General features: G+C 31.4%; 1 protein-coding gene across 4 annotated transcripts in view; it reads right to left on the bottom strand.

Annotated features, from left to right (window-relative positions):
- The window catches only part of LOC118183815 (NBAS subunit of NRZ tethering complex-like), a 255,307-nt gene that overhangs the window by 187,781 nt on the left and 45,164 nt on the right, over positions 1–22,362 (bottom strand). For all 4 annotated transcript variants that reach the window (XM_085827241.1, XM_085827243.1, XM_085827242.1 and 1 more), the window contains 4 exons: positions 17,303–17,446; positions 7,120–7,295; positions 2,936–3,005; positions 1,319–1,444 (listed from right to left, as the gene is read on the bottom strand). In XM_085827241.1, the coding sequence (XP_085683367.1) occupies positions 1,319–1,444; positions 2,936–3,005; positions 7,120–7,295; positions 17,303–17,446 (516 nt within the window). The remainder of the gene's footprint in view (positions 1–1,318; positions 1,445–2,935; positions 3,006–7,119; positions 7,296–17,302; positions 17,447–22,362) is intronic.

Here is a 22,362-nt window from a genome sequence, read left to right as displayed (position 1 = left end):
ACAAAGCTACGTTATTTTCACCAATACACTCAATCCAGCAATGTGGAAGTTCATCGTTTATGTAGTCATGAACTGAAGTGTGCCAATGAGGGGGTGCCCTGTCTTGTTAGAAGACAAAAATCTTAGAAGTCAGCACTGAGTTGCGGAAGCAACCTCAACTGCAACATATCCAGGTAACATATACCAGCCACAATTTGCTCAGCAAAGAAAACTGGCCCATACATCTTTGTTTGTGACACTGGACAGGAAACATTCACCTTTAGCAAATCTCTTTCAATTGCCGCAACTGCACATGGATTTCCCATGCCCCAGAATCGCACATTATGACGATTCAGATTCCCGGATACGTGGAACATTGCTTCATCACTGAATATCAACTTGGCGAGTACAAACAATGAATACAAACACAATACAAATTATGTGAGTCTATGGTTCTTTATATATATCATTCATGTGTGTACGTGTATTAGTTTTGAAAATACAGCCTTTTTGAAATGAATGAATCATTTATGCTAGCTCTGCATAATTTAAATTTTTTTATTATACAATTGCTGCTCATTATCAAAGAAGAAATTAATGTTATTTTTTTTTTCTTTTAATAGTAAGGAAGTGATTTCTTATAATTAACTGCATAACATTTGAATGTAACATTTAAAATAACTAAAATTTTCCCAAACAGAAAAAAATTTCCATTTGGTCTTTTACTTAATTTAATATGTCAAAGTACTTCACAGCATATCTTCTTAAGGAGACAATGCTTGACTGAAGGCTTTTCAAAAGAAAACTACTCTGTACGTTCTCATTAAGCTTGGATTAGTTTGTGATTTAGATATATTCAAAGGAAAAAATGAATATTTGTTTTACAGGAAAAAAGATACAGAAAAAAACACTGAAACTCTTAAAAACACTGAAAAGTTTTCATAAAATCAGATGCATAATATATAAATTTAAAAAATGACACAAGATGAGTAAGAAAATGAAAAGGATGTTAGTGCTCCAAAAATATAATATTCAAATAATTAGGTCATTAATTTTTTCCTCGCAAAATTAGAATTTTCAGTTTCCCTTTTCTTCAAAAGTAACCAATGAGAATTGCTCTTGAAATAACATTACAAATAGCATTGAAGCAGCATTATTAAAATATGAAATTACACATAATTAAATGTTTAACTCCCTGCTATAAGTTTTAATTTAGCTAAACATCAAATGTTTTGTTTCTTGATAAAATTTCAAACAATTATAAAGTTAAAAAATAAAAAAAATACTGTGACGAACACTGATAAAAGAACAGAATTATTCATATAATAATTACACTTACCAAATAATCATGTATCGATTCTACAGTAGCTGGCATTTTTCTCCATTGGCGCTGATATACAAGATCACAATCCAAATTATAAGTCTTAGCTAAAGCCAGTGCTTCACCATATTCTTCAAGATTTATCTAAAATAAATCTAAATTGTTTAATCTGAATTTTTCTTCTCCTGAAACAAGTTAGTAAATTTCCTTTATATTAGTAACAATTAGTTTTATTTACAAGTTAACATTGAACCCTTTTTCCCTGTTTCAGAACTCTTTTATTCAAAAGGAATAATAGAATTCTTTTATTTTATTATTCTTTTACTACAAATTTTATTTCTTGATCTATTCTTTAGTTATCAACTAATTATTGTTATTATTTTATTTAATATGTATATATATCGTATAAAACGTCACAAAGGTCGAAGAATCTGTATTGTGAGAAAATAATGGCACCTAGAGCCACGAAATTTTAAACTTGTGTAGCTCTCCACTGGAATACATGCACTTCAATAACTAAATTCTGAATTAATTTTTTAGCTGTTTCATGGTTTGGACAACCTTAATGAAATTTTGGTTTAGAAATCCAATAATATAAATGAAATGTGTTGCCACTGGTCAGATATTTATGCTCCAATTTTAATCAGAAAACTGAATCATTTAAAAGAAATGTGTTTGTACTGCCCAAAATAGTATATTTTTAACTTCCACACATTAATTTGTTACAAAGAAATGTAAAAGCAAAAAATGAGGTTATTGAACTCTATTAACTATTAGCTGGGACAACAACATTACGCCAGCTGCTCTCATTAAAATCATTATACATTTTATCTTTTATAATAACTATTTTAAAAAGGCAGAATAAAAATTCGTGAAACAAATATAAACACATGTTGGGTGATTCACAAAGTATATTATTACTATTGAAATGTTACATTTTTAAAAGAGTCACCAAATTAATGTAAGCAAAAGCTAGATCCTTCATAAATTTATTTGAGTACATTTATATGCAAACAGCAAAGTTTTGTCTTCTTCTTCTCTCTCTCTTTTTTATTATTTATTTATTTATTTATTTTTTAAATATATTTGTCTGACCCTAAAAAGGGCCTTTTAGAAAATAAGACTGTTTAGGAAAATTGCTGGCAATAAGAATATTTTTGCTCAAGATCCACATAATTTTTTTACTTTTTAATTTTTTTTTTTTTGTAAAAAGTTTTGCTCTTGAAAGTGATAATTTTATTTAGAACCTACACTAACCTACCAATCTAAAGCTGCATTTTTTTTCTCCTCATGGGGTTACTTTCAAATTTTACACCGGCATTTTTCTGTTCCAATGACAGTGATTTTCTTTAATGTTAGTTGCAAAAGCAAACCAACAGAAGTTCTGGACAATTAAAGAAAAAAGAAATTATAATGATACATAAATTTGTACAATACTGTAACAGGTCATTTAAAATATTAACCTGTTATAATATTAACCATAAATACTGGGACCATTTAATATATCAATTATATTAAGTTCAATATATCAAGTATATTAAATTCAATATATCAAGCATATTAAAAACTGCATGTATAAGCTCTTCTAATATGAAGACACAGAGAAACATACAAATTAAGTTAGTTATAGCTTACTTTTCTAGTATAAAGTTCTTCCGGTGTTGTGGATTTCAAACACAACAAACGATAAGTTTTTGTAACCATTCTGGAAAAGGAAAAATTATTACATGCCTGAATGCAATTAGCAACATGTCATGAAACAAACTAAAACTGAATTATTTATGAAAGCAGAAGAGAAACATACATAAAACTAATAACACAACAACATTGAGTTTAGCATAGATTTAAGTGAAGATCTCAATCGATTTCGAGGGCAAACAGGTACAGGACCCTCTTTATCAGGAGCAAAGAAATCTGCAAGATTGGAAAGCAGTCACGGATCACCAGTCTCATACAAAGCTATCAGTCGTGTGACTTTTGCTCATATATATCACTTCTTGAAAGTTGTAAATTCCAGAAGTTAAAAAACATCGGAATAACATCATTTATAGAGTCAAAGATAAACAATGGCATTTGAGATAACTTATGGCATTTTCTGAGCGTTGTCATCTGATCTGAGTAGAACAATCGGAAATCGGTTGCACTAAAGTTCAAAAGTTTAGTAAATTCAAAAATTTCTAGATTAAATAATAAAACACATAAAAATATGCTGTAACTTGCAAAATGATGAGAAAAATCCAAATATTAAGAGAAAAATAATAAATATATACAAGACCCAATTATTATTTTTTTCTCATTCAGCTGGGATCGAATGCTTAATCTCCGTAGTATAAAAAGTCATGGGTCCAGCCCACTCAGCTATGCCTTTCTTGATAAGATTGTCACTAAATTCTCATTTAAACAAACAGTTGAAGAGCCCCTGTAAAGCAAATTCAAGCTTATCATTCTCGTTCCGGACACTAGTAAATTTATGGTAGAGGTCTTTTAATTCGTCTAAGTTTTTTTCTTCAGATCTCACAAAAGTAAAAACAGCTGTTCAGTCTTCTCATATCATCCCAATTCAGTTTAAAAAATCACTTATTCCACCTAATGCTAACTGTGCTAGGTTGCATGCTCTCCCTAAAGTCCATTAAACTGGAATTCCACTTTCGACCCATAGCTTTCAACCTATGAACAGCATCATATCTTTTAGCCAAATATTTAATTTCCAGATTTTCTCCTTTACTTTTTCACAATATTCACACAGCAAGAAATTCTTTTGTAATCGTCTATAAACTTAAAGAATTTTCTTCCCTGCATTCCATTATGATTTCTTTTGATGTGAAATCATTGTTTATATTATAAACATGATATCTACTAATAATTATTTTATACTGACTATTGATAGCACTGAATATTCCTACTAAAATTAATTATAATAATATTAATAATCAGCTGTAAGTATAAATCAATAGCCTGATTATTAAGATGAATTATTCTATGCTGATTACTAAAAATTTTGAGTAATGATGATTCTGATATTTAAACCTGATACCTACTGATTAAGACACAATATCTATCTTAACATCAAAAACTTCTCCAGCATTCATCAGCAATAATTGCTCTCTTAAGTAAGGTACAGGCTCACTTATCTTTTTAAATAAGTTGACAGAATAAGCAAATGAAGAATAAGAATATGTAAATGAAATCATTTGCATATTCTATCAAAACATTTCTATTAAAATATATGCAAATTTCAAGCTTTGGGGTGATCCTTTAGTAGTATTGCATTTTGACTGGACAAAAGTATAAATGTAAACTATTTTATATCTATATAAGGGACAGTTAAATGAAAACAAGACAGACTATATAACGAGCATGGCAGATAATTTGGTAACACAGGTAGGTTTGTGTATAGGAGCAGCCTCTATTCGGGATCAGGAAGGAACAGGATAAATGCTCACCACTGTCTTTTTTCTGACAGACAGGTTAGAAGTGAGGTTAGTGACTTGAGTGTGCATCTGCCATCATTGTGGAGGCCAGGAATGAGGAACACCTTGCTGTACAGCATTTTTTTTTTTTATTTTTTTATTGTGGAAACAATGTCAGGAAGTTAAATGTGCAGTGAGCTCCTCACAGCCTTATGGAGAAGCAGAGACATCACTGCAGCACCTGGAATAGTATCATGATAAAGAATATTGTTTCCTTTCCCATGAAATGGTCATGGAGTTGATGAAACTTGGTGCCATCATTTTTAGTCAGACAGCAAAGCATCAGAGGAAAGCACACAGGTTCAACACCAAAGGAAAAGCCCACAGCCATGCACACCAGCTCTGAAAACGTCATGCATGGAAATTGCAAGGGCAATCCATATTTTTGAAGCCCTGAAGAAAGGCATTAATGATCGCTGATTTACTTCAGATGAAGAGGTGCATGCCTGCCCACGAAGAGGTTATGTGAGCAACCTAAAATACTTTGCCATAATGACATTGACCATCTTGTCTCACAGTGGGATAAATGTAACAGTTATGGCAATTACTTTTGAAATAATACACAAGTTACTTATTTTTTTATCTACCTGTCATTCATTTTTTCATTTGACTGATGCTTATATATAGATATAATTACTCAAGTAATTTATCAATTTTACTGCATAAATTGCTTTTCATTCAAAATTGAATTAGCAAAAATGCTTAATCAGAATGAGTTCTTTGGTGCTCTGCATTGGTTCTTGATCCCTTCAATTCCCGGAAATATTTGGCCTAACTTAAATTGCCAGTTTGACATCGCCTTATTACTTGAGTAAAGGACGAAACAGCTTCATATTTATTTCTTAATTATTGTTCATTGAACGGGAGATGGTCTGCTAACCATGAAAAGTCAACTAATTTCCGATCAATGGCAATGATTACTTGCTTTTAATTTAATTTCTTTTTACAACTGAAATTTTGTTATTCATGATTTAATTCAAGTCCCCGTTAAACATTTTTAACAATTTACATTCAAGTTACTTTAAAACAGTTTTCGGAATTAAACTTACTAACTATGGATTCACTCTTTTTAGATAATTGTACTAAAATTAATCTTATGAGATAATATAATCAATATTTCTTTAGTAAATAAATTATATATATATACATCTGTGTGTATATATACAGGGTGATTCTAAATTGTTTTTACAAATTAAGAGAGGTGATAGTATTCATCCAGATGAGCAATAATTACAACAGAACATAGGATCGCATTCCACTCTGAGAGGCAGAAAAAAGGAATATTAGAATTCCAATCTGAACTTACAACAGTGTTGGGAGAGCGAATGAACGAGACCAAAAGTTGCACAATCAGTTTAGTGAAAAGCTCACAGAGTGCACAAAACAGATAAAACCGAAAACTTGGCGTTCGAGTGTTAATTTAAGCTCAGACACTGATGGCAAACACTCAAATGCACATCTTTGGTTCACTCAACTTCGCAAGCAGTTGCAACAAATTAATTATCTAACCTAGGCCTGAATATTATCAATTAACTCCAACCCAAGGTAGGTTGGATACTATCAAGGTAGCAGTTTTTCCCCCTTCGCCATCTTCTATCCTGTCCTCTTGGACTTACTGTCAATCCTCGACTGCTTATTCTACTTGAAGCTTCCTTCTATGGGACACGAAGTTCTGACAGCCAGAATACAGCATGAACTTTTCATTCTAATCTCGGCATACAGTAGAAGTTGGAGTTAGTTGATAATATTATTCAGCTCTTGATTAGATAATTAATTTGCTGCAATCTTTTGCGAGGTTGAGCAAAGATGTGCGAAGCAAAGATGTGCATTTGAGTGTTTGCCATCAAAGCCTGAACTCGAATTCACACTCGAATGCCAAGTTTTCGGTAATATCCATTTTGCGCACTCTCTGTGAAATTCTTACTAAAATGATTGTGCAACTTTTGGTCTCATTCATCAGGTTGGAATTCTAATATTTCTCTTTTCTGCCTCTCAGAGTGGAATGCAACCCTATGCTCATCTGGATGAGTACTATTACCCCTCTTAATTAGTAAAAACAATTTAGAATCACCCTGTATATATTAGTTTTGATGTTGTCACTTCATCACTTCATCATTGTCATGCCCACAATATACTTCTTTGATAAAATGGCCATCATGCTTAGTAACCAAAATTGGCAAACTTAATTAACCAATCTATAACATGCAAATTTCGAATATTGTCAAAAGTTGATGCAGTGAGCCCTGCCTTTTACATTATTTACTTTTTTTTACTTTCGATATTCAAGAGCTACCTTTAACAAGAAATATTCAGTTAAATTAAGAAAAAAAAAAAAAAATCAAAACTCACTTTAACTTTTTTCTTGGAGGTTGAAATCTGTCACTGTCTGTTATAAAATAAAGGCCTTTTCGAGCAAGATCATAACTGTATGCAAATACAGAAGGTTCTTCTTCATCACTGCTTTCATCATCATCTAAGTCTGCATCTTCAACAGCTCTCCTTTTACTTTTAATACAGACTTCACTCTGAAGATGAAATATAATTTTAAAATGAAATTTCAAAATAAATATACATAAAAAAAATTTTAATGACAAATTTCAAGCACCTTTCACAGTGAACAATAATTAGACAATAACATAAAAAATTATTAGTCTTGATGTTGTCTTAGTCTTAACAATAATAAAATTATTGTTATTATCCAATTTTGCAATCATATTCTACGATCATGATACTGTAAACCACCAAAAGAACTTTGTAAATCCTGCAGATGGTATTAGTATTCAAATAATTGAATTATGCAAGAGGATTTTTAAACTTAAGATTCTACACAACATGCAGAAGATCATACTGCAAATATTTTCAGAACATCTTTCAGAGATACAGTAAAGATCTATAAATAAAAATGATGACTATTTTTTGGTCATGTTATATGATTTCTGTAGTACACATGGCTGAATGACTCACAGCTACTCCTGCTTTTGTTTTGTAAAACTGGAAGGAACTGAAATATATTGAAATTAAAATTTTGATAAATTATTAAATTAATTAATGGAAATATTTTTAATTATCTGTATTTTCATATTTAAAAATAGCATTTTAGTGGTGTCACCTAAGAAATAAATCACTAATTAAAAGTAGTAGACTGCATATTACATCAATACCAAATTTTTTAATTTGATGCAAGATATTATGCAAGACAAATTTACAATTTAAGATATATGATTACCAAATTATATAAATTAAACATGTACACAACGAGGGATATATAGTTTCTTTTCTTTTTCTTACTTTTTCTAAAATTTTTTTTAATCATACATATGGTTTTTTTTTTATTTATTTTTTAAGAAATTTTTATGGGCTTAATAATGAAGTTAGGATGATTAATAATGGGCAATGACAGCGTACATGATCACATGGAGAAAATGCCATCCAACAAGCTACTAGCAGGAACAGAAACAACAGTACATAGCAAAAAATAATGCAAAAATTTGGTAAGTGCAAGACCCAAATTAAAGTTTTCCCATGTAATTTGAGACTACAAAGGACAATTTTACCAAACAACAACACAACTTCTTAATCACATCTTCAGAGGAAGAAACTGCATGCAAGATCCTGTGATTCAGGAGACTTGCTATAAAAACTACATTATTGGATTTACTGCAATTGATTCAACATACATTTTTACATTTCGATGATAATTCATAGTTTACTCATCAGAATTAATTGAGACAAATTAACGAATTATCTATTTCTATTTATGAAGCAAATTTTTTAAAAAGAACATGGTAATGTCTCCCTTTTGTGTAAGCACTATCATCAGTAACATTATCTTTGAATATATATTTCATAAAACATTATCCTTACAACTTTAGATTAAAATCTTAATAGCTTATAGAAGAATTTATCATTAAAATCATAAAAAAATTGAGAAATAAAATAAATCATAAAAAATTGAGAAATATGAAAAATCATGCAAACATTCCTTACAATTATATTTATTGATATTTAAATATGATATACATTAATAATTATTCTATACTGCCTATTGATAATACTGATTATTAATATCAGTATTAAATCAGTAGTTGTAAGTATGAATCAGTTGTAAGTATAAATCAATAGCCTGATTATTAAAATTAATTATTCTATACTGATTACTAATAATTCTAAGTAATGATGATTATTCTGATGTTTGAACTTGATATCTACTGATTCTGAAATAGATATAGTAAAATATATAAGGATTCAGAGAATTTAATGGGCAGGACACCTGTGCAGAATGGATGAAAATCGAGTAACTAAAAAGATCTTCTCTGATTTGGAATTCGATTCTAAGGAAAGCAAGGGCCCATCCTGGGCTGTCTAGCTATTGAAGAAGATCTACTGATTATGACTCACTATCTACCTTAACATTAGAAACTTCTCCAGCATTCCTCAGCTATAAATGCTTTTATGAAACACTGCCATAAAATTACATGACAGACAAATCAGGATATTATTATCTACAATGACATATTATAATTCATTTACAACATACTCTATTCTGAGGTGGAATATCATAGCCCCACTTCCGAAGATACTGAGAAAGACACTAAGGTTAAATATAATTTACACTAAATCATCATATGCAACAGACAACTTACCATCCTCACACTAAGTCTAGAAGACTTAATAAATACAAAAAAGAGAAAAACCACAAACTAAAAGTTTCTTCATCACAAATTTGTAGTTACAGCTAAAAATTTAACAAACTTAGTCATGATTTGTTGCAAAATCTTGGAATTACAGCTTAAACAACACATCGAAGTAGATTTAACATTTATCAACAACTCCTAATTGTGCACAATCTCATCATCAAGAATAAACATTATTAAATAGCATAAAAAATTCAGTAAAACCACCATAGCAAACAGGAAAGTGGTTCAGAAAGAAATCTACTCATAAATGTGCAAGATATGTTGTCAAATTCTCTCAATTTACACCCATACTCATTTGCCTATTCACCCACCTAACTTCATTATTGGTGACGATGGTGAAAGAAACAGAAGTAACAGGAGAATATTAATATAAAAATAACATTCTAATTAAAATAAACTTTAAAATATGGATACTGTCTTTCTTTTCCAGCTCCAATGAAAAGCAAATAAAAGGAAATTATAGCTGAATCAAATATTGTGGTTCATTCTAGACAAATCTATATTTTAGGTTTACTTTTAAATTTATGTTTTGCCATTCTGTCACATTCCATTTCTATAGGTATTCTGGCACATAGGTACTACAAACAAAAGAAAACAATGAGCTGTCAAATATGCAGATTAAAAATAGGATAACATTGTTTAACTAGCAGTAAAATACAGAAACAGTGCTTGGAGCTTTTCAACTACAGTGATTCTATAACTGATACTAGTATATCAGATCTGACATTGTATACACAAAAGTTACACTTTAAATTGCATACACCCAGGATAGTCTTTAAAATTGTAATCTTATAAATGGAAGGAATATTCTTTCATTAATACATTCATCTGTGCTGCACTTGCATATACCCAATGCCTAGAATGGAATTAAGCAGTTAATACATACGTCCTGTCAAACGATCAGAAGGAAAAGAAAACAGAAGAGTCTCTATCAGTGGCGGCTCGTGGCTAAAATTAGTGGGGGTGCTGTTTAAAATAAATTTAACCTTTGTTTTAAAATTATGTAAAAGGAAACAAACATGTATAAAAAGAAAATTTATTTTGAAACTTTATGAAATCTTACAAGAAAAAAATTAAACATTTCTTAATTACTTTAACCAATTTCTTAGATTTTCTTAATTTCTTAGAAAAGTTTTCAATCTTTTCAATGTTGAAAAGCAGCGTTCTGCCTCTGATGTAGTCATGGGAACCCTCAAGAGAATTTTTATCAGTTTTGTAATTTCACTAAGAACATAATCTAGATTATTTTCGAAGATAAATTTCAGTAGCTCAATTAATTTGCAGTATTCATGGATATCAGACCCACAATAGAAAACTTTTAGTTCAGTTTCAAGCTTTTCTTTGCCAATCATTGGATATGCTTCAGTGGTCAGTACTATTTCTTCGGTAGAATGTTCATTCCTAAAACTTAGCATTTCTTGTTAAACAATTTAGCAGCTGCTAAGTGTTTAGTGGAAGAATATCTGTGCATTATATCAATACATAGTATAAAATCACATATTTCCTTAGCTTCTGCCATCAGTGTCTTTCAAAAGTTCTTACAGTACTTTGAGTTTCTTAATTCTAAAATAGAAGTTTTGAAAACTTTAAACACACTAATTTCTCTGGATTGCATTTAGTTGTATATTATTTCAACATGAGGTATCTGATAAAAAATCTCTAACCAAAACTTGAAATTATCATCATTTAGATATTTTAAAATTCCTGTTGCTTTTGCAATAGTTTGATCTGCATTTGATGGTCACTGAATTTCAGTAAGGCAATTTTTTAAAAGTTGTAAATTTTCATGAACTCTGTTTATGGTCCGTATGATGAAGTTCCACTTTGTGGAGGAATACCGCACGCGCGGAGTAAAAAGAAATCACGTTTTCAGCAACATGTCAGAATTTCGGCACTGCAAGAGCGACAGTGCTCTTCTCTGTACACGGCTCGCGTGCTGCTTTCTGTGTGCGCATGCGCAGAACAGCCAAACACCACGTTGCTGGAACTGCGAAGTGCGCAGTTCCAAGCAAAGACTTTCGTACCTTTTTCACAAAGTGGGGGATGGCTACTGACATTAAGCTTAAGGATTATGTATTGTAAAAGTATAAAGAAAGACTTAAAGACTAAAGGGCACACTATATTAAATATTGAAAATAATAATAAGTGGAAATAGGGGGTGCTGCAGTTCCACAGTGCTTATTACGAGCCGCCACTGGTCTCTATACATCTACATAGCACATAACAAGACTCTCCATAAAACTCTTATATGGTTTTATTTCTGTAACCCTTGGTCACAGGCATATATTTTAAACGTAAGAAACATTTTAAATGGCAAACGTTCATGTTAATGCTTTTTTAAATTTAAAAAATCAATTTTGCAAAAATGAAAAAAATCTATCTTTTTATATGGTCCTTTGGTTTATATAGCTACGTCTAAATAAATTTTATACTAAACTGTCATTCTGAAAATCAACCACAAAAAATTTGACTCCTACAGGATCAATATTGATCCTGACGACCATTAGATTATCTTAAAAGCAGTAAAACTGCATGTAAATATTACTAATACATGGATTTCAAAAGTAATAAATTACTAGAGTGAAAATGCTTTAAGCATATTAAATGATTTAAAGTTATAATTTAAAGAATATTATGCACTAGTAAATCACATTAACTCTATAAGCAGCCAAGGGTTTGGCTTCAAAATCTTGAACTGCCATAAAAGACCATGAGTAAATGTTATTTTCTTGATTCCAAAATGACCCCAGTAATTTGTACTTTAATTTTTTTTCTCTTACAATACTTATAATATTAGCTTATAATACACATTTGGCCCACCAGCGGCCGAGCGGTAAAGATGCTGAACACTGGTAGTTCGGTCCGAGGTTCGAATCCCGCGAACGGGCTGGCTGCATGGGCGTTTTCGTGGTTTTCCCCATGTGTAACATGTATACGAGCCAGTTTCCCTTAGAAAGTCCTCCACGAAAGGCATCCCTCCCCTTAGGCAGATAGCCCTAGTGCGCTTTGCCATAATTAAATACACACAAATACACACATATAATACACATTTTAAGATGCATTTCTGTGACATATATTTTTAGCCTAACTTCTCAAGATAAAGCAAAGCAGACGGCTTTCTGGCAATGAAATAGAAAAATTCTAAGCTCTGAAATTACAAAATTCAGTCAATTTTTACTGTGTAGCAGTGCAGCTTGTTTTACAAGTTCATGTATGAATAAACATTTTCTAAATATAATTAATTATATGCAATAGCAGACTATATAAAAACTAGATTTACAGGAGTCGTATACATTTCTGCACATGGAAATTACCATGGAATTACTTAGGACCATAAATGAAAAAAAAATTAAGGACCTATGAGCAAATGGGAACTGAATAAATTCAATTAAAAATATTATCCATGTCTGAATTTCACTTTTGTAATACCATCTTAAAAATAAAATAGATTCCTAAGTAGTATGCATTAGTCTGCCCCTAAGTAGTATGCATTAGTTATTAATAAGTCTCGAACTTATTAATAATTAAGTTAATTAATGCATGCTAAACATGAATTAACTTAATTATTAATAAGTTCGAGAATAAAGTAAACTTTATGCAATTTATCAAGTAGCATTAAATATTTTACACTTACAGTAGTTGGTCATATTTGAAAGAAGATAAGTGACATTTACGTTTTACTAACAATTAGCTTTATGCTGATTTTTTTTTTTTTTTTCCTTAATGTCTTATTTTGTCACATACTTGGTCAGTCTAGAGTTTTAGTAAATAGCAGATAGATTTTTATGTCAAACGGCATAGGTTAAAATGAGAATTAAGATCATAATGAGCACGATTCATAGCAAAAGACTGAATGTTGTCACCGCTGCTGCTTGTCTAGAGAGAGACCTGCTGATTAGAACAAACCTGAAAGGCCTGATGTTGGCATGGTTGCCAAGTGTTGAAAGTTAGTCAGGCTCTGTTTGATGCAGTTAGTGTCGTAGCATCGTGTAGAGTTCCAGGGATTGTAACCCAGTTAATATACTTAAAGGTTCCAATAAGCCATTAAAGCACCAGAGGTGATAAGTTATTTTGTATTATTTTAAGTCTCACTAGATGCAAAGAATAAGTTTTAATTGAATTTTTACATTTTAGGTATTTTATTTTGTAACCAGAGTGAGTATTAATGAAAGGCAATAATATGCAGAGATAATTTTTAATGGTAAGCAGTTAGTTAAAATTTAATTAAATTAGGTAGTTTGATAACCTTAGTCATTATGGATTTACATGGCCACTATTAAATTTTATTTTTTAACATTATTTGTTAAAAAAAGCCCTATTAAAATCAAAATCTAATAAAATTTTACACTTTAAAATACATGTAATTTATGACATTGATTCTTAAATGATATTAGGATAATTACACATTAAAAGCTACATAACATTTATGCTTTGTAACAACAAAACATAAATGTTAACAAAATATTTATCCGTCATTTTAATTCAAAGCCTGCCCAGACATTTTGGCTAGTTTGTATCGATTTCCTTCTCTTTCAGCATCTTTTCTAACAATCAGAGATTTGTCTTAATATGCAAACCAATGCTCTTGCTAGTTTCTGTGTGCTTTATCTTCTAACTTGTCAACCTCTCCACAATATACATATGAGGGTTTACTTGATCTGGTAAAAGTTAAATAGTCCAAAACCCCTGACAGACGTGAAGCATATTATCGCTACGTCGGAAAGTATTTACAATATCAGACAAAGGTTTAAATAAGGCTCTTATTTAAAAAGAACTTAGAACATAAAGGCATTCTGATGTTAACAAAATCAATTGCAGCTCACGGTGACATAATTAAACAAGAACAGTATAATTCAAACTAAAAATGTGGACTAGTGGATTATACAATTTAATCTTAATTTAATCTGGCTCAGTAACTCTATCATATGAAGAAATAGAAGTGGGAAATTATAGTAAAGGCTCTAATCACAAACAATTGGGTAATTTACATTATAATAACAGCACATATCTTTGAAGAATAATTTTCTTTATGTATTCAGTTTCTTTCTTCAAAATATTTCCTTTCCATTTTAGAATTTTTTGGATTTAACTAAGGATTTTTGATATTCTAGAAAACACTAAATGCATTTAGAATGTATAGAAAAAGTGGCTAATTTTATTTCTTTAGTAATATAAACATTCAAAAAAATATGAAATATATATGGTAAAGCATGGTTACAGAGGCTGATATGGCAGAATTTTTAGAATTTAGTAACACACCAAACAACAAAATCTAGAAATGGCAAAACTTTTAGCATTTAGAGCAGGCATTGGAAGCAGAATTTAGGATCTACAGAGATTGCACCAGGTGGGAAAATTCCTAGTGCCAGCTATGTGTATGATGCATTAAGACATATTAGATGAATTTTTTAATTGTAAGTTTTCAATTTATTTATTAATAAAAATATCCAAACATCCCGATCTATAATGCGTCCATTTTATAAGATTAGAAATGTTTTTGATATTTTCCATGCTTGTGTCTAGTGAAAAGTAGAGAAAATAAAGGGAAGATACACATGTTAAGATTCTAGTTTCAGAAGTAAAACATTCAAATATTATGTTTTCATTGTGTTCTTCCAAACATTCTCGAAAAAGTCAGAAATTCATTGCAAACTTTCTGTAAAATACATCCATTTTGTGTTGATACCATGGAGACATTTTTCATTTTGTCACATATTTCTTGAATCTTCTAGAATCGTGGGTCTATAAATCTTGCCATCAGATCCTTCAAAACTTTTCGCAAGTTGCAATGTCTAAAATTCTAAAGAAAAATTATCCCTACCAATTCTGTAACAGCAAAAAGCTAGAAATATTTTGGAAAAAAAAAAAGGAGGGAAAAAGTGTAAAATTAATTTTATAGAGAAAACTGATGCATATTCTGAGACATTTACATGGGAAAAATTGTTACTATGAAAAAATTAAAAAGAAGACATTTTTAATTAATTACATAGCTAATTTTGCTTTTGTTAAGCACTGTTTCATAAATTGCGCTTTATAGCATTATACCTTATTTATTTTTTAGATTAAAAATATTGCATAATAAGTTGCCAAAATGAAACTTTATAATATGACAGCGAAAAATAAAAATGTTTTATTTTAATGTTATTTTTTAAATATAATTTCAATATAATACCATTATTTTAATGAAATTTATCAATGTTACGATGTTTTAAAAAAATCGTCAAAAATTTTCAGACCTCGGAATTAAAAATTTTCTATAGAAACTGATATTAAAATTGCCAAAGTGTTGATAAGTCGCCAAATTTAGAACCGTTTAATAAAAGAATTCACATCCCCAAAAGCGAAAAGTTGTTTAAGAGCTCTTTATTAGAAAAAATGAATTTCGAAATGCTTAAACGATAACCAAAAATATTCCTGAAAAATGCTATTTCACACTCAAAATGTCGTCGTAGAAACAGACAGAAATTTCCGATGATTAAAATGAAGGACATTTCTGCCGATTTTGGCCAAAATTAAAGGACCAAAAACCGATTCCAAAAAATGTAAGGACTTTTAAGGACCATACGAACTCTGTTTTAGTAGTTTTTATAAAACAGACATTATATATTTATATTCAATGATCAGAAAAACAAAAGGCACATAAAGGATTTTATGGGCATGCTGCATAATATACCCTCTTTCCAATCTTCGCTGGTGTAGTGATTATACAGGAACAGGCACCTAGGCTGTGTAAGCCTCATGGGTCGAACATGTAGATGATGAACATATCTTTTTGTAGTAGCATAGTAAAAGTGCCGATGTGGATGAAACAAATTTTTCTTTTGAAAAAGTTCATAGTGATGGAGAATAGCGAAGGTAGTAGCCGATTATTGTAGTATTGTAGTGTGAGTTGGTTGTAATAGCAATTATTGTCAAAATATGCCATAAAAGTTGAAGAAAAGTCGATGATTGAAGAAGTACGTGCTGCTGATGGGAAGTCCATAGCTCAAATGACCGAGGTGGATTTAGAAGCTGGAGTACAGTCCATCGTGGGTGTGGCTAGAAGCGCAGAACAACAGTAAGAGGAGAGGTAGACATGACAGAGCAATTCAGGCATTCGATGGAGGGGGAGGGGCAGACTCTTTTTCAGTAACCATACTTTTAGAAGGGATAGCCGAATGAAAGTAAGGGGGAGTGGGGAGTTACAAATAATTTTAATTAAGATCGCTTAATGCATTAGAGTAATAATTTATTAACTAAGCCAGTTCCACTCAGAACGTAATTGGAATAAATGTTATTAATTAAAATCTAGAGGGGGTGTTAGAATATTTCTGTGTATTTGTACTGGCTTAACGTTTGCAGCGCCACGTAAGGTCAGTGGCGAGAGCCCACTATTAAAGAGTAAGCCATAGGGATGCACTCGGTCCACACCGAGTCTCCGTTCCTCTGCCCAAACAAAGCGGCAGTCAATTGTTAATTGTTCCTTACTCTATCTTTGCCCGTTTAAGCGGCATTATTGTGTTTGAAAGAAAATAAATGTTGTTAAGTTTCTCAACTTGACTTTTATTAATTAATATACAGTCCACAACTACCAATTGCTATCAATGAAATGTTTTTTCTCCTAGAAGTTCTTTATTAGAATGCTGGCATGCAATATTACTTTAAACATATTTATTTTCATTCATACATATAATAATTTCATTCATACAATGTTTATTACTTTCACTTCAAATTTAGAGTTTTTAGTTTTTCAGAAGTTAATATTTATCTGACTTTCTAATTTAAATCACACAACTATTTCAAATATATAGTTATGTTAAATATCATTCAGGTATTATTATTGTGTAAACTTATACCTCAATCGCAAGAAAACCCCGATCACAAAATGATGTTACAGCTGGTGAGGGCTCAAACCATTCCGGTGAAATTCCCAATAAGTTACGAAGAGAATTTATAGAGGATACTGTTACTGCTCCACATCGGCGAACTATTATCACAGCCTGTAAAAAAGAATAAAAATAAAACATAGCATCTACACAAACTAGGTTCATTTAAACTATTTGAAATAACGGTACTTTTCCATTTCGCCAAAGCCGGCAACGAAGCCACCAAACATGATACAACCGATAACAAATGGAATATCCGGCTGGTAATCTTTTGCTGTCACATTTTCAAAACAAGTTGTGGCCATTTTTTATCAGTCATGTCTTTTGCCCAATGCATCAAAAGTGGATGAAAAACCAATGAAAATTTGGGATTTGCCCAGAACTGACGAAAAATCTGTTGGATTCTTTCAAGCGAAAGGCGTTCAGCCTAAAATTGCTCTTTATGATAATAATCATGAAATTAAATTTAATGTCAGAGCCAAAATTCAATGGTGCCGCGATCTTTCAACTCATTGCAGTAAAAGAAGTATCCAGAAAGGCACATCGTTTGAGTCATCGAAATTGATTATCCTGAAGTATGCAAGTTTTATTTATGGTTGGAGTGAAGAATTAACTTCAGTTAAATGGTGTGAAAAATCAGTCAAGGAAGAGTTGCAAACTGGAATAACTACAAGCGCGAGGTTTGTGTGGTTTCTTTGCTTACACATCAACAATGACAAATGGGAGGACCTGGTATGATTGTCGAAGTGGGTGAAAGTGTATTCACAAAGCACAAACACAATGCCGGACAGTTTCTACCGCAACAGTGGATCTTTAGTTGAACTTGCCATGAAACAAACGAATGTTCCCTTGTGAAGCTGGCAAACTCATCCATGAGCATTATATTAGAAGCAATCAACGAAAATATCAAAAAAGGAACTATAATAAATATGGATTTGTGGAAATCCTACCGCACTGAAAAACTGGGAGAGGAAAGTTTTGAACATTTCAGAGTAAACTATTAAAACAATTTTGCTGATCCTGAAACTGAAATGCACAAGCAAAAATAGAAAGACTATGGGGTAGCGCCAAATGACGAAATAAGAAGCACAGAGGAAAGGCACATCATCATCTAAAAATCATCTTTCGGAATTTATGTGGAGAAGGGAAATGAAAGACCCATTTGATAAAATTTTAAATGATATTACAATATTTATATTTCTAAAGTAAAAGATTTTTTAAAACTAACGTCAGTAAATTTCTTTTTTTTTTTTTTTTTTTTTTTATGTGTATACTGTGTGTTGTCACCTGTTTGACGAGATTTGCGCCGGCGAAATGGAAAAGTACCAGAATACTTCTATAAATCAGTACAGGATTAGAAATAAAATTACACTAAATTAATGGCTAATAAAATATTTTCAAGCAAAAAAAAAAAAAATGAAAGCTTTTTAATCAACAGTTTAACAGTTAATCAACAGCAATCAACAGTTAATCAAAAACTCATAAATGCTTTACAAAATATGAAATAAATAATAAAACAAACAAATCCCAAATTTGTGCTTGCAGATGCCCGTATTCAGGTGGAGACGTACGTTATTCAAAGTTTGATGGCTCTGGCAACAATTTAGAAAGTGATTCGCTGTTTAATGTGAATCAACGAAAAATGCCAAAACAAAATTAACAGCCCTTCTGGCAAATTGCCCTTTGCCAAAAAGGAAATTGTATTAAAAAAGAAAAAAAAAAAAAAAAAGAGGTACATAAACATGGTAATGATGATGATCATCAAAATCAAATATTAAAACCTCAAATTACCAACTCATTTCATACCAATTCATTATTATTATTATTATTATTATTATTATTACTGATAACAATGATGTCATTTGAAATATTCATGTTACAGTAGCAGAGCTACTATATGTTGCAGATGGACTACTGTCTGTCTACGGTAAGGACAGCTCCCGCAACGGCGTCTGGCATATTTTTTCGTAGTGTTTTGTTAATCACCAATTTTTTAAAATGCCCTTCCAGTTTAAGGCAGGTCAACCTTTAAAGTCTCAGGCACGTCAAATCGTGTACAATGTCGCAGAATTTTGCACTTCTGAAGCTTTGGCGACCTCTTTAGTAGTTCCTCTTCCTCAAGTTTTGAAGAGAACATCACAAGCTACTGGAATATCGGAGTATACAATCAAAAAAATTAAGCACGAAGTATCAACAAGGTGTGAAAATAAACTTCTAAATACACCTGGAAAGAAACGTAAAAGCCCTGCTAATCATAAATGCGAAATTGACGATTTTGACAAATGCGTTATACGGCAGATAATACAAGACTTTTACATCAAAGAAAAGAAAGTGCCATCTGTGCGGAAATTACTGCCTGTCTTGAGGCAAAAAATAGACTTCCCGTGGCAAAAAGACTCTTCGTGCAAAGTTTTGCATTCAATGAATTTTCGCTGGAAGAAATACGTTAACAAAAGAAAAATTCTTATCGAAAGACTTTACATTGTATTTTGAAGGAACAATTATTTACGCGAAATGAGGAAACTCAGAGCAAGTGGATGCCATATCGTTTACATTGATGAAACATAGATTGACAGCAATTTAACTTTTAAGAAATGTTGGCAGCATGATATGGTTTTGGGCGCACAGATAAATGTCAATTCAAAAAATAGACTGATTGTTGTCCATGCTTGCTCTTCCGCAGGATTTATTCCCAGTGCCCAATTTGTATATAAAGCATCAGCTCAAAGCAGGGATTACCATTGGTAACTAAACTAAGGAAATTTTGAAAAATGGGTGTTGGAAAAGCTTCTTCCAAATTTATGACCTCAAAATGTGGTATGCATGGATAATGCCCCGTATCACACAAAAATTGAAGATCCGACACCCACAAAATATGCTACAAAGTAAATAATGGTTAATTGGCTGATGAAGAAGATGATATGCTGCAATCCCAAAATGAGAAAAGCAGAACTGTTTAACTTAATAGAATGTAATCGTCCTAAAAAAGTAATCTATAAAATTGACAACATCATAAATGAAAATGGGCATCATGTTGTGTGTCTCCCTCCTTACCACTGTGATCTAAACGCAACTGAATATGTTTGGTCATCAGTTAAAAAACTGATCAGGGAAAGGAATGTGACTGGGAACTTAAGCTTGGAAAATTTGAAAAATTTAACACAAAAAGCTTTGGATGAAGTCACTTCTCAAGAATGGCAGATGCACTGCAACCATGTAGAAAAACTTGAAAATTCTTATTGGGACAAGGACGAACTTCTAGAAGAGATAGTGGATGAATTAATAATTCAAACTGGCAGCAGCGATTCTGATTCAGAAGAAATGGAATCTTGCGACAGTGATTCAGACGACTTTTTATATGTTATACCTCTATAAAAGTCCTCCAGGAAGGCATCCTTCTTCTTAATCTGATAGCTCTGTCAAGTTATGAGGATATTTCTAGATTAAGTATTTTCTTTGCCACTATGTAAATGAAAGATTACCAAAAGTGGGCAACAATGAGCCTTTGGCAGAGGCGAAACCCCCCTTGTAGATAATAAAGAACACTGAATGGTTGCTTAATTTCCCATTACTGTGTTCTTAGGGACCCACAAGCCATGGTATAATTTTCTTAAAAAATAATTTTTAATCTTTAATGAAAATTAAATAAGTTTTGTTTTATTATGAAAATATTAATACAAAATTATGTTAATGCAACAAAGCTCACTGCAGTTATAAAAGCCAAATTTTGTGTAATTATATAAATTTCGTATAATTTTAAATATAAAATAGGTAACTGAATAATTTAAGAAACCTTAATTTTGTTCTTATTTTAACATTTTATTATGCTACTAGCTATTACAGTGTCTATAAAAAACAGCATTATACATAAATGGGCGCTGGTAATTAAGAGGCCCAGCAGTGGCCGATCAGTAAAGTCACTGAACACTGGTAGTTCGGTCAGAGATTTGAATCCCGTGAACAGGCTGGTTGCATGGACATTTTCCCCATGTGTAACGTGTATACGAACCAGTTTCCCTTAGCAAGCCCTCCATGAAGGCATCCCTCCTCTTAGGCATTTAACCCTGGAGGCTTTCCGTAATCATATACACCAACCCAAACCACTGGTAATTAAGTAAAAAGCAGTTTTGATTTTAATTCACCTTTGCTTCCTTTTGCCATTAAATTGACCAGCTTTTGGTTTGGTTTGAAGGTATAGGAAAAGAAGAAATGTTCGCAAAAAGTATTTATTGAGAGCACGGGTATGTAAATAAACGCTTTTACTTTCAGATGATTCCATATACATTTAATGATGAAATTTTTAGTCATTATTAAAGCACAAGCAATAAATTAACAGAAAATTTTGAAATAGAAACATAGCAAAACATCATTTAAAGACTGAAGAAATTGCTTTGAATGTTCCCAGTAGATTAGCTAGAGGGAAGAACTATAAAAATTTAATTTATTTTACATTTATGAAGTGCGTCTATACTGTATTACAGAGAATGGAGTAATCAAGTAGATTTCTAAGATGTCATCTAGGATTTTGCAAGCAAACAAATAAACAAAAAAGAAGCAAAATAATAGCATGATTTTTTTAAATGTAAAATTTTAAATTTTTCTTCAAACATAAGCACGGATTTTTAAATTTATTTCCCTACAAGTTATTTTGATATATTTTTACTTATTGTACATCTGAAAAGATGGCAAATTCGGCGACTTGTACCTCACACGGCAAAATCAAAGACCATTTCTTGACGGCAAAAGCTTTATCTATGCCATCAAATTTTCATTTTCAGAAATTGGATGTCGGGGTCGATGCAGAGGGTCAACAAGCATTTTATTTGAAACTAAAACAAAATGTGAATATCACCAAATCATCTTTAAATGCACCAAGGTGGCAAACTGAGAAGTAAATCTTCAAGACACCCCTACGAAAACTGCTGCTGGCAAAAGCTGTTCTTACTATAGACAGACAGTACATACCTTCAGCATTCAATAGAACATCTTAAAAAAGAGTTTACAATTGAAAATTAGACTTCTTACACAAT

This window comes from Stegodyphus dumicola, chromosome 11, assembly GCF_044657685.1.
Source record: "Stegodyphus dumicola isolate Sdum_Otavi_A_Nest chromosome 11, ASM4465768v1".
NCBI lineage: Eukaryota > Metazoa > Arthropoda > Arachnida > Araneae > Eresidae > Stegodyphus > Stegodyphus dumicola.
Note: the sequence above shows the minus strand (reverse complement) of the source record. Positions and strands in the feature narration are given on the sequence as shown.